The 13,863-nt window shown below is 39.1% G+C and overlaps 1 protein-coding gene across 4 annotated transcripts in view; it reads left to right on the forward strand.

The window, feature by feature from the left end:
* Window positions 1-11,021, forward strand: part of TRIM36 (tripartite motif containing 36) — a 42,743-nt gene extending 31,722 nt beyond the window's left edge. For all 4 annotated transcript variants that reach the window (XM_044925502.2, XM_006047271.4, XM_044925503.2 and 1 more), the window contains 4 exons: window positions 1-125; window positions 3,682-3,972; window positions 7,070-7,367; window positions 8,948-11,021. In XM_044925502.2, the coding sequence (XP_044781437.2) occupies window positions 1-125; window positions 3,682-3,972; window positions 7,070-7,367; window positions 8,948-9,302 (1,069 nt within the window). In that variant the 3' untranslated portion in view covers window positions 9,303-11,021. The remainder of the gene's footprint in view (window positions 126-3,681; window positions 3,973-7,069; window positions 7,368-8,947) is intronic.
* Window positions 11,022-13,863: the final 2,842 nt, after the last annotated feature.

Consider the following 13,863-nt stretch of genomic DNA (forward strand, 5'->3'; position numbering starts at 1 on the left):
AATACAGAAAGCTACAGAGTCTTTGAAGAGCTTTAGACCTGCGGCTCAAACTTCTTTTGAAGACTATGTTGTTAACACATCTAAACAAACAGAACTTCTTGGAGAATTATCTTTTTTCTCAAGTGGTAAGTTTTAATATCAGCATACCTTCACTTTTTTGGTTGGAAATCATACTGTGTAGACGACACATGGGCTTTCCTGGTGGCTCAGCGCTAAAGAATCCGCCTGCCAGTATAGGAGATGCAGGTTGGATCTCTGGGTTGGGAAGATCTCCTGGAGAAGGAAATGGCAACCTACTCCAGTATCCTTGCCTGGGAAATCCCATGGACAGAGGAGCCTGGCGAGCTACAGTTCTGGGGGTTACAACTAGTTGGACTCGACTTAGCAGAATACACACAAATTCTCTTCAGCTTGACACTATAAAGCAGCAACTCAGTTGCCCAGACCTTCCTATCCTAAAATTGTATGCCATTTATGTTTTTATAACCATATTTTTATGCCCCAAAGCTAGGTTCTATTGGTTTGTATGTTTTTAAACATTGTGTGAATGGCATCACACTGTATGTGTCTTTTTTGGTAAATTGCTTTTTTGAGAAATTAAGTTTAGGATAAATTTTTGTTAATATATGAAGTTCTGGTTTACAACTGTATTTTAGCTTTACTATTCCATTATATAAATAACTTTCCTACTGAGCGACAGTCTGTTCCTGTTTTTTATCTGTTGTAAACAGCTCTATCAAACATCTTAGTCAGTGTTTCTCTGTGCCTGTGTACGAGTTTCCCTAGGGCAGAAGCCTGGAAATGGTATCTCCAGGTTAAAGGTGACTCTAAGATGTTTAAGCGTTTACAGTGCTGTATGAGTTTGCTAGGGCTGCTGACACGAAACACACTGATTGGGTGGCTTAAACACCAGAAATGTGTTTTCTGCGATTCGGGAGCCTAGAGGGCTGAGATGAAGCTATGGCAGGGTCGGTTTCTCCTTGAAGCGCAGGTGGCCGTCTTCTCCCTGTGTTTTCACACAGTCTTCCCTCCGTACGCATCTGCATCCAGATGTCATCTTAGAAGGACTCCAGTCATACTAGTCATATTGGACTAGGTCCCCCTTACGGACCTGATTTTAACTGTGGCACTTGTTTAAAAGCCCTCTCTCCAAATAAAGGCACACTCTGAGGTATTACTACCAGGGGCCAGAACCTTACCATGTGGATTTTAGGGCGCATGGTTCAGTCCCTAATGATTACTTGTGTTTGTGTTCTGCTGCTCACCAATAGGGAGGTAGTCCATTCCTTTTTCTTCTCATCTTGTTTATCTTCTTCAGATTTCTCTCCATGGTGAACAGTTACTCTTTGGAAAAGTATCTGTGTGTGTCCTTAGTTGCTCAGTTGTGTCTGACTCTTTGCAACCCCGTGGACTGTAGCCCGCCAGGCTCCTCTGTCCAGGGGATTGTCCAGGCAAGAATACTGGTGTGGGTTGCCATGCCCTCCTCCAGGGGACTTCCCAACCCAGGTCTCCCGCATTGCAGGCGGATTCTTTACCATCTGAGCCACCAGGGAAGCCCAAGAATACTGGAGTGGGTATCCCTTCTCCAGGGGACCTTCCTGACCCAGCAATCGCCTGCATTGCAGGCGGATTCTTTACCAGCTGAGCTACAAGGGAAGTATAAGCTTGGAAAAGTATAAGCTTAATTATTGTGTAGATATAGATGTGTACATTTGTATTTAGTCAAAGGAAATATGTCTTGTTATAAAGTTAAATACTGAAGGATTATTACTATGACCATCTTTCTCTTCCAGTCAGTGCCTGAATCTCCTTTTGACTATATACTTTTCTTATCTAGTCTCTTTTTCCAAAATATATACTTGAATTGTTTTTTATATATATGTTATTGTTTGTTTACTTAGGAGTACAAGGTCCTTCCTCCTCTGGCGGGGTGGGGGTGGGGGGTTGGGTGGTCCCGGAATTGTCTTTTGAAAGAGGAGATTGAGGTTGGGTAATCTCAGGCTATGCCAGTGCATAACGCAGAACCAGTAAAACCTGCGGGTCAGGATGTAAAGTGGTCACCCGTCTTCCGCCTGCTGGGTGCTCTCCTTACTGTTCCCTGCATAACATTTTTTTAGTAAGCTGTGGTTTAAAAAAAAAGAAACGAAAAGAGGTATAGGGTGAGGCATACCAGTCATGATGGTTGTTTTTTTTTTTTTTTAACTTTAAAATGTAGTTTGGATGACTTTTTAGATCCCTTGGCTGCACAGAGGCATACACAGACACACTTATGCTGTCCATTGCTTGTACACAGCTGGAGGATAAAGGAGGCTTCTGCTTTTCATTTCACGTGTTTCTCTGTGATTTGATACAAACGTGTGTCTGTTGATGTGTGCATGTGCATGTGTAACCCTTACAGCTTTTTTTTACCGTATGACCAAAGCAGTTAAGCTGTTTAGAATTTATTCTATGGAAAAGATGATGAATACACACAAATATTTAGCTGTGAAATTTTGATCATTGTATTTTTAGTGAAAAATTAGAAACATGTTTCTGAAAATAGTCAAGTGTTGCTATAGTGGAATACCGCTGGGAGAAAAATACTGGCAGGAGCTATACAAAATTATTTTAGTGATAATCTTTGAATTACTTAATTTGTGTATGTGTGTGTTTTATGTAGTTTCTGATTTTCTTACCAAAATGTGTATCTTGTTAATGCCAAGAAAAAGTCATTTTAAATTGCTTTGCAATTCTGAGAAAGATAATACAAAAGGAAATTATATAACATTTTGACATTTGTTATTATACTAACCAAACTTAGATTTTTTACTAAAGTTAGTAACTAAGTTACTAAAATAACTTAAAAGAGGACAGAAATTAGAAATTTCACATCCAGGGTTGTTTTTTCAGTAAATGGGCATTGAAAGGTATATGGTTAAAAATTTTGATTTATGACATTAAATGGCAACCCACTCCAGTGTTCTTGCCTGGAGAATCCCAGGGATGGGGAAGCCTGGTGGGCTGCTGTCTATGGGGTCGCATAGAGTCAGACATGACTGAAGCAACTTAGCAGCAGCAGCAGAATTAATATGGAAAGCTAAAGTTGTTTTACTAATTTTGTCTTATTTTTCATTATTCTTTCCCCTTTCAGTTTTAAACATAAATATACACTTTGAAAATCTCTATTTTATTTTTTACTTTTCTTTTAAAATTTTATTGTAAGAAAACTTATCCTGAGATCCACCCTCTTAAATTTTTGGTATAGAATGTGGTTTTGTTGTCTATGGTCACAGGGTGTACAGCAGATCTCTAGAGCTTATTCATCTTGCTTAACTGAAACTTTATGCCTGTCTATTAATAAGCACACATTTCTCCCTGCCCCCCAGCCCCTGGTAACCACCATTCCAGTCTTTGATTTCGTGAATTTGGCCATTGTAGATACCTCACATAAGTGGGATCATGACATCAGCATTGGTCTTTCTGTGTCCTTTTTGCTTCATTGAGCCTGTCCTCAGAGTCCATCCGTGTTGTTGTATTTGCAGGAATTATTCTTTTATTTATACACCTTATTATAAATACAGAAAGTTCTTGGACAACAGAGAAATCCTTTAGTTTTTGTCAATAAATCATTTTTACTGAGGGAAAAAATAAAGGTTCTGAAATAATAGTTTAATGTTGTTTTCTGTTTTATAATTCTTTCAGGTGTAGATGTGCCAGAGATCAATGAGGAACAGAGCAAAGTTTATAACAACGCTTTGATAAATTGGCACCATCCAGAAAAGGATAAAGCTGATAGCTATGTCCTTGAATATCGCAAGATTAATCGAGATGAAGAAATGTTGCCTTGGAATGAGATAGAAGTGTCTGGCACAAGTAAAGTTATTTCTGAACTTGAGAGTAATTGTAACTATGCTTTCAGAGTAAGAGCCTACAAGGGTTCCATCTGCAGTCCTTGCAGCAGAGAACTGATTCTTCATACTCCTCCAGCTCCAGGTAGTGTGAATACTGGGGATAAGAAAAGCGTACAGTTGGAAGAGACCATGATAAAAAATAAACCTGCTGATGTGTCTGTGCAGACCTACATTAAAGCCACCTCTCATTTATAAAAGATTCTAGAAAAGTAGATTCTATATCCAGCTAGGATTTAGAAATAGAATGAATACTTGAATTTCACCATGCAGGCTGAGAATAGGATTAGACTTCTAACTGATAACAGATACAGAATAACATAACATTTGAATGTGTAGGGTTATTAATTTGGAATTAAAATAATGTAAATGCTACCTTACAAGTTTTAAATAGTATAATTCTATTTTTTTGATCAGTTTATAGAGATCTCTATTAGCATAGGATCTGGGTAGATATTTTAGAAATTTATTGGTATAATAACATGAAGTATAATTTTAGTTAACCTAATTCTGACTTGTCTGGCTTTTCTAACCCAGTGATTGCCAGCCCATGGGGATGGAAGGCACATATTAAAGCCACATGGATAGCCCTCCTTCCCCTTCCCCCCACACCAAGAGCTCCTTCTACCCAGCACTGCCTCTCCTTTCCAACCTGGTAACCACCAATACTACTTAAACAAGGCCTGTACATTTTTATAGAATGAGAATGACTTACAGGTTAGTTGATGTTCACTACAGTGCTTCCACGGATAAGGGACGTGTAGAAGAAAGTTATGCTCATCCTAGTGACCAGGAAATCATTTTGCCCTTAGACATTCCTTCACTTGGCTTTTAGACCCCATCACGCCTGCCCATTTTAGTGGCTTATGTACCCACTCTGCCCTTCCTTGCCATTTTGTCCAGGGTGTGCTATTCACTCTTTGTTTTTCATGTATATTGTAGCTAATTAAGAAAAAACAACAACCAAATGCATAAGGTTGGCTAAAATTATTTTTCTTGAATTTTAATAATATCCATAAGAGAGTTTTAGGGTACATTTACAAGTATTAAGTAAATATTTTATGGTTTATGCAGTTTCCACTTTATTTTCTAGTCTGACTGAAAGCGGAAGGAAAAAGAAACCTGAAAGCAGCTGCTGTTTTCAGTGACGAAGTGGAGGTGGGTGGAGGAGGGGGAACATTAAAAGCTGTCTTCCTTTTCTTTGGGAGAAGCCATATGAATAGGGTAACCATCTAAATTTACTTTGCAAACTGGGAGACATTTGAGATTGAAAGCAAGAGTGAATTGTCATGCCAGGACAAACCGGGAAGACTGGGCAGATCTCATTCATGGAAAATGGTTTTAGCTTGTTAGCAACATGGCACCCCACTCCAGTTTCCTTGCCTGGAGAAGCCCCATGGACAGAGGAGCCTGGCGGGCTACAGTCCATGGGGTTGCAAAGAGTCAGACATGACTGAATGTTAAAAATAGCCATTTTAGCTATTTTTAACTGGATGCATCAGTGGTGTTAAGTACATTCTGTGCACCTATCATTATAGTCTCTGGAACTTTTTCATTTTTCCAAATCAATACTGCATCCATTACGTGGTAACCCCTCCATCCACCCTTCCTTCTGCCTCTGCCTCTATGAATCTGCCTCTTCTAAGTACCTTGTGTGTGAATGGATTTGCATAATCCTTTTGTGACTGGCTTTTATTTTCAAGCTTCCTTCATGTTGTGGCACCTATCAGAATTTCCTAACTTTTTAGGTTGAATGGTATTCCATTGTATGTATATCCCACTGTCAACTTAAAAAAAAAGAAAGCCCAATGTGAAAGTGTTATTGGGGGCAAATTGAGGACTGCAGTCTGGGAAAGCAGCCGCTCAGACAGCTCTGAGAAACTGCTCCAAAGAGGCAGAGGGGGAAGGTCAACACATGTATGATTTTGGTGAAGGGAGAATCCGTGCAATCAAGCACTTATTTTTTTATTTTTCAGAAGGTTTCTGCTAGTCACAAGGAGCAGTCGTCACCATGAAGGATTTTAGTGCTTTTTTAGATAGGAGGCGATAACAAGAACTGGGCTCATAAACTAGGCTCCTGAAAATAGAGCAGGCCTGCCAGTCCACCCTCCCCGCCCGCCCCCTGCACCGAGGGCCTTATTTCTGCTCACCACCCTGAACTCATTTCAGGGGTGTTGAAAACCAGCAGCTGCAGCAGCACATGATTTAATCCTTGCAGAGATAGATGGCAAGTCCCAGTGGCAAGTGCCAATTTGAAGTTGACACCACATTTTCTTTGTGCATTCATCTGTTGACGGGCATTTGGGATGTTTCCACTTTCTGGGCTAGCCGCCAATGAATGTTAGGCTTAATGGGTTTAAGTTGATAGGCTTAGGAGAGTAGTGTTGTCTCCATTCTGCAGTTGAGGAAATTAAAGTTTAGGTTAAGCTCCAGTTAAATGTTTGAGCTAGGAATTCAAACCCAGGTGTCTCTGAACCCAAAGCTTGTGCTTTTTTTTTTTTTTTTTTAAAGCAGAACACTTTCTTGTGTCTGCTATCTTGATTGGTAAGGAGAAGACCTTATTAAAATTGCTAATATTTTCCGTATTTATAAAATTTGGGCTTCCCTAGTGGCTTGGTTGGGAAAGAATCTGCCTCCAATGCAGGAGACCTGGGTTTAATCCCCGGGTCAGGAAGATCCCCTGAAGAAGGAAATGGCAACCCATTCTGGTATTCTTGCCTGGAAAATTCCATGGACAGAGGAGCGGGAAAGGCTACAGTCCATGGAATTGCAAAGAGTCGGACATGACTGTGACTAACTTAAAGATAAAATTTGGAATAAATTTAAGAAAACATGCAGATATTTTTGAAAATATACAACCCCTTATTTTAGGGATAAAAAAGAACAGATTCAGTAGTATAAGGTGTTTAGGTTTGCTGTATCTATTCCAGGGAGCTACATTCATAAATTTCTCCTACACTGAAAATGTTTCTTCCACTTTGAAATTACTGAAAATTTTCAGGTATAGAGAATTTGCTGGAAATCGTTTCTAAGTTGGGGTTTTGGTTTGTGAGTAGGGTAGGATAATATTCTTCCTCCTATCTCTTTTTAGTAATTTCTGTTTGAAAACCTGTTAAATTTAACCATAGAGTGTAGAAATGCTAATAAATAATTTGCAGGCTCATTTTAAGCTCTGTTTGCAGTTTTCAGTTTCCTCTTTGATGAAAAATGCGGCTATAATAACGAACACCTCCTGCTGAACTTGAAGAGAGACCGTGTGGAGAGCAGAGCTGGCTTTAACCTCCTGCTTGCTGCGGAGCGGATCCAAGTGGGTTATTACACCAGCTTAGACTACATCATTGGAGATGTTGGGATTACTAAAGGGAAGCACTTCTGGGCCTTCCGTGTGGAGCCGTACTCGTACCTGGTGAAAGCGGGCGTCGCTTCCAGTGACAAACTGCAAGAATGGCTCCGGTCTCCCCGGGACGCAGTGAGTCCAAGGTAGAGTATTTTATTGATAATTCTTTAATTCTGTAAAATGTAAACATCCTGGTTTAGCACGGCAAGCCTGAAAGTGGACTTGGATTTACTTCCTGCATTTAGAGTATTTAGTATGTAGAGGATGCCTTTCTTAGATTCAGAGGTTTTGGCTGTGCTTATGTGGCTGGCTAAGAAAAGATGTCACGTCGTCTTGTATCACAGTGACTAATGAGCTTTAGCAGTTAAATTCTAATGCTGTGAGGAAACAAGTCTTTTTTGGGTACACCTCTTGATTATGGTATAGCTTTGCAATTTAGAATATTCAAAGGCTTTCATATCAGTTGTCTTAATTATAAATAAAATTGCATAAATGTTTTTTATTTATTTTAGTCACTCAGTCGTGTCCGACTCTTTGCGACCCCATGGACTGCAGCCCTCCAGCCTCCTTGTTCCATGGGATTCTCCAGGCAAGAGTACTGGAGTTGGTTGCCATTCCCTTTGCCTCTAAAGGCCATATTTCACAATTGGTGCTAAATGGATACAGTTTCTTTAAACAGTCCTATAAGTACTTTAAAAATGTGGTCACGGTAAACATGTTCCCATGGCAAAGAATTTCAGTTTCTTGAGAGTGACTGTTTAATGTTCTGTACAGTTTAGTTGTGTTACATGATGTAGTGTGAACTAGTCCAGACAGACAGTTTTTGATCATTTATGTCTACAGAAATCCCAGAGTAACAGTCTGAGTGACAGGAAAAACTTGTTGCCCTAAGATGAGAAATTGAAACAATAGTGAAAATTGAAATACAGAAATAGTTACTTAAACATAGTGGCATGTCTACTTGGTAAATTATTAACAATGTTAAAAAAGTTTACAACATGAGAAATACTAGAAGTGAAAAGACCTGATTGAAATGGTTCATGTACTGTGTTCACAAGTGTACTAACATAAGAAGCACACTGCACAGGGAAAAGTGGAAGGAACTTTGTATCAAAATTTTCTTTAAGGTTTTACTGTTCTATAATCAAAGGAGACTAAAACTCTTCATGATACTTGCTTGCATCATAGAGCCATGTAGAAAATCCCAACCAGGAAATAACAGTTCTTAGCAGCAGAATGAAACATGCTTTTTTCTCCTGCTTTATTTTGTAGTGCCCATTTATTTTACATAGTCTGATAAAGTCTTTGGATTAGGAGATCCGTGTTGGTTTCTGTTTTCTTATATATGATTTTATGCTATAAATATTCAATATTTGTCAAGCCCCTTCCATTTCATCCCCCCCCCCGCTTTATTTTTGATAGGCCAAAATTACTAATTATTTTTAACTTCTCATCTGTTTGTTTATATATATAGGTAAAAATGGGTGATACTTTATGACAGAATTTGGATCTGAGTCTGTGGTGTAATTCTGTGACACTGTGTAGTCCTTATGTTTCTAACTGATTATGGTTTAGCAGAAAGGTTTTGATGTAAAAGCGGTTAAAATTGATTTTAATTTAACTCAATGTATATCATCTGGTGAAAATGTTCTGAAGCGACTTGCAGGCCTTCGGATGATGATGCAGATAAGATCCTGCTCTGTCTGTCTGTGCTGTGTTTTAGGTACGAGCAGGACAGCGGGCACGACAGCGGCAGTGAGGACGCCTGTGTCGATTCTTCACAGCCCTTTACGTTGGTTACTATAGGTATGAAAAAAGTCTTTATTCCCAAGTCACCTACTTCTTCTAATGAACCTGAAAATAGAGTTCTTCCCATGCCAACAAGTATAGGAGTTTTCCTCGACTATGATAAAGGCAAAGTGGCTTTCTATGACATGGATCACATGAAATGCCTCTATGAGCGCCAGGTGGACTGCTCGCATACAATGTATCCAGCGTTTGCCCTGATGGGCAGTGGAGGAATCCAGCTCGAAGAATCCATCACAGCGAAGTACCTAGAATACCAAGAGAACATGTAGTCACACATTTGATGTGACTTAGGATGAAAAATGTGAGCGGAGCAGCGCCTCGGGGTTAGCCTTTGTAACTAATTATATATCATCTGAGTGTTGGGCCACTACACTTATTTTTTGTGTCTGTTTCTTCTTCAAACACAGAAAACCTAAGCAGCCTTTCTGCCTTTCACAAATGCCGGGGAGAGACGTTCTTTCCTGGTTAACACTGAGATGGGTAACTGGACTTTTCTTTTTTATGCACAGGAAATCTAATTTATTTGTATCAGCTTGTGTTGCTGATACTTAGACATTCGTTGTTTTGGGCTGGGGGGAAGGGATCCCAAAGTATTTATTACTCTTCTTTTGTGTTTGGTTTTCATTTTTGTATCATGTTTATGTCCCCACAGAAGATATTTTTTAAATGCCTTATGGATAGAAAGTAGTACTAAGCATGGTGTTGTGCATTTGTTTTTAATAGGAAAACAAAGGTATAGATAGATAAAACGAAAAAGGCCATAGAAATAGTAGTATATTTAAATGGAAAATTATGTATTTAAGAATATATTGCCTAGAAAATGAATACTACTGTTTGTTTTCTTCTGAGAGCACAAACTGTAAGGACATCTTAAAGAGTTTCCTTGGCTGGTAATGCCTATACTTGCATGTGTAAGAAACATGGTTTATTGCAGGAAACACAGAATTCTTGGCTAACACATGAAGCTTTTCACTTCATATGATTTTTTGGGAAACTTTTTTCTTCATTTTTTTTTTTTTTAGTTACTCTGTAAGCATATTTGAGCTTATATCAAATATTTATTTTTCATAAATACTAGTGACAATAATGATGCCATTCTTTTGCTTTTTGTGTTTAGTAATTTTCATTTTGGGACACGAATATTACATATCAGATTGTCCTGGTTTATGTTTACATATTTGAAAAGTTCACAATATATTTCAGTGTCATTAAGTATGTTATAAAATGTGAAGTCACTATCTGGTCAGTTGTATGGCATTTTCTATGGCTCATTGGTAATAAGCATTTATTATAGAAGGAAATAAAAGTATAGATTTGTTTAGAAATAATAACTGAAATCATAATGACTGTGTATACCCTTCTTAAAAGTTGAAAGTTCTTTGAAGAATTACATTTGATCTAAATTTTATCCTCATTTTTGAAAGATACTCTTTCTTGGGTGGTTTTATTTAAACTGGTTAGTTTTTTTAAAGTTAGAGTATTCAGAAACTAAGACTGTTAAGTATATTTAGTGTTAATCATTTTGGAATTCTTTCCATACATTTTAATTGACTAACCAAAACACTTAGCTCTGGCTTTTTTGTTGTTGTTATATACATATATTAATGGAAATCTGTTGTTCAGGTTGGTAGCACTAAATTAGTACCTTTTCCCCCAGACCCAAGAAGGAAATATCGTGGAGAGTTTCGGTGTTTAGTAAGCTTTGCTCCTTTCCCACCTGTGAATGGCACTTTATGACATAGGCTGAACTAAACAAATGTGCAGTGCTATGTGGGTCATTGTGCAATAAAGCCACTGGCGTCACATCTATGGTAATGTCTGATAGTCTCCAGCCTGTGAAGCGCGTATCATGTAGACATTTTAAATATAAAGCTTTAATAGGGATAAGAAAGCCGGATTTATAAAGGGATATAAAACATTGTATAGTTGCATATAAATTGTTCTCTTGAACTTCTTTCATTTTTAATAAAAATTAAAAGTAAGTCAAATGTCATTATTGAAGTTTGCATTCCAGGAGTTCTCAGTATGTTTATATGGAAAATAGAAGCAGTGTATGAAAAGATGTTTGACTGAATGTATTAACCTAGAGGTAAAGTTCTATTTAAAATTAGTTTGGGCTTTTGCTAGTTTAATTCTTGTGGAAGTGATCATTAGAAAAGCTTAACATCAACAGGGACTCTTGAATAATGCAGAATTAGGGGGGAGTCCACTCTGTATGCAGTTGAAAATCCTAGTATAACTTTATGATTGGCCTTTTGCATCCTCGGTTCTACATCTAAGAACCCAACCGACTGGGGATTGTATAGTACCATAGAATGTGTTCACTGAAAAAAAATCCATTATAAGTGGACCCATGCAGTTTAAACCTGTGTTGTTGAAGGATCAACTGTCTAAACTGATCAGTTTGTCTAATATTTCTTTTTTAAAAGTTACCTATTGTTTCTGACTGCTCTGGTTCTTCAGTGTGCCACGTGGGCACTTCTCCTGATGTGGCTCACGGGCCCTGGAGCACACAGGCTTCCATAGCCGTGCCACGTGGGCTTAAGGCCCCTGGCGTGTGGGGTCTCAGTTCCCCAACCTGGAAGCAAACCTGAGTCCCCAGCACTGGAAGGCACTTTCTTTCTTTTTTTTTTTTTTTAAATTTTATTTTATTTTTAAACTTTACATAACTGTATTAGATTTGCCAAATATCAAAATGAATCCACCACAGGTATACATGTGTTCCCCATCCTGAACCCTCTTCCCTCCTGGAAAGCACTTTCTTAACCACTGAACCACCAGAGAAGTCCCATTATATTTCTTCTTTGATCTATACTAGGTCAGATATTTTTCAGACGAGCAGCCCCTCCATCACATTTATACTCTTCGGTTATGAGGCTCTTGGTATAGTTAAGTCTGAATCGCAGTGAATTGTTACTCGTGGTTGATGGGTCTTAATTTTAAAATAAATAAGAGTATATTCACAAATATCCCTATAATAGTGTGTAATAACTTCATTCTCATATTCACAACTGCTTTCTTGAAAGTAGTAGAAACCAGACTACTTCTGGGGGATTGAACACCATCTGAACCTGTTACTCTTTGAATAGCCCCCGTCATCTGATAGCCCCTGAGAATGCACACTGTGTGGAAATAGAATCAGTCGTTGGATTGCTACAGAAAGCAGTTGTGAACTAGTGTTGTGGGTAGGAACACTCTTAAGAAATGATGTTCCACCAGACAGATTTGCATTCATTTTAAATGAGTTTTACCTGCTTATGGGAATAACATCACATAAGAATTGGAGGGTGTCTTGGGACTTGAATTAAACTTGAAGGACTTTTTTTCCAAGTTTGACTTGGAACTACGTCATTTCACGGAAGTCTTGGACTCCTGCTCTTATTAGACGCTGTGCTGTGTAATGGGTAAAAAGTGAACGAGACAGTCTGGTTAGGTTCCTGCCTTTAGGAGCCTACTTTCTAGGAAGGAGAGATGATAAAAATGAAAGGGACCAAGGGGGTGCTGGAGGTGGGAGCTAATACTTGATTTGTGGTCAGGGAAGCCCCTCTGAGGAGGGTGATAGGAGTCTGACACTTGATCTCCAGGAGCTGGTCGGTGTACGAAGGGCTGAGTGCTGAGCATGTTAGGTATAGTGAACGTGAAGTGCAAAAAGGCTTTGAGATAATAGAGTTCTGGCTGGTAATAGAATTGCCCTAGCTGGTTCAGTTGAAAAGAAGTTAATGGAAGAGTTGCTTAGAGATACGGGCAGCCTTAAAGTTGTGAGATGGCTGGCACGAGCTAGCCACAGCTTAAAGCCATTACCGCATCTAGAGCAAGGAGGACAAGGGGAAATAGTGTTCCTAGATCCCAGGGAGAGGGAGACCGGGAAGGGAGGGTTGCCATGGGGGCAGCTGTTGCCACGGGTGGGTGCCAGGCGGGGAGGGGAGGAAGACATACCGTCCTCCGGATCTGCTGGGCTGCCTACTGACCAGGCCTGACTGGCCGCCACTGGCACCCTCTGGAGATGCTCACTGCGGGAGTCTTCCTGGGGCAGAGGTGGGGTGACCGGGTCTGTGGTGGTTGTGGAGGGGGTGGTGTAGGGGGAGAGCAATGGGCAGAGCTGGAAGGAGGTTGTTGTCTTTGGGGGAGAAGAGGGGAGGCTATAGGCCACTGTGCTGGCTGCTTAGGTGAGGGCATTTATAATCTGAAATGTAAACAAAAGGAGGTATTTTGATCTCTAAAGACTTAGACAGCTAGCACACTTTCCCCTCTTAGCTTCCTGGTACTTCTCTTCTTTGCTGCCTGTTCTTTACTGAGATCTGAGTCTAATGATGTTACTTTTTTCCCCGAGTTTGCTGTCTCTTGTCTGAAATACCTTTGAATAGGGAAGAATAATTAAGTGTCGTGGTTAAGAAAAAAACGTTTCCTTGAAGTTCTGGGCTAGACTGATGCCTGCAAGTAAGTTTGTAACATACTGTCAAAATAAAATTGAAATGTGCCGTAAGTGAATTTTAGACTATAGCCTACCCGTGGATACTAAAAATATTTTTAATAAAATTATTTCCCTTTTTTTAAAGGTGCATTTATTTATCTTATCTGAACACAATGGTTTATTAGTTTTTCAGATGCCATATTGCATATTTTTAGAAGACCTAAAAAAGTTCCTTGGCTTTGTTTATGTTGGGATGTGGTTCAGTTGAGTTTGAATCTCTGCTCACTGGCCAGATTATATATGACTGCTTCCAAAGATCTGCTTGCTTTTCTTCCAAGTCTTGGTCTCATTAAAAGACTATAAATCTTTTTTTTTTTTTAAGACTATAAATCTTTTAAGTGCAGAGGTAATGTCCTTTG

Source organism: Bubalus bubalis, chromosome 11, assembly GCF_019923935.1.
Source record: "Bubalus bubalis isolate 160015118507 breed Murrah chromosome 11, NDDB_SH_1, whole genome shotgun sequence".
NCBI lineage: Eukaryota > Metazoa > Chordata > Mammalia > Artiodactyla > Bovidae > Bubalus > Bubalus bubalis.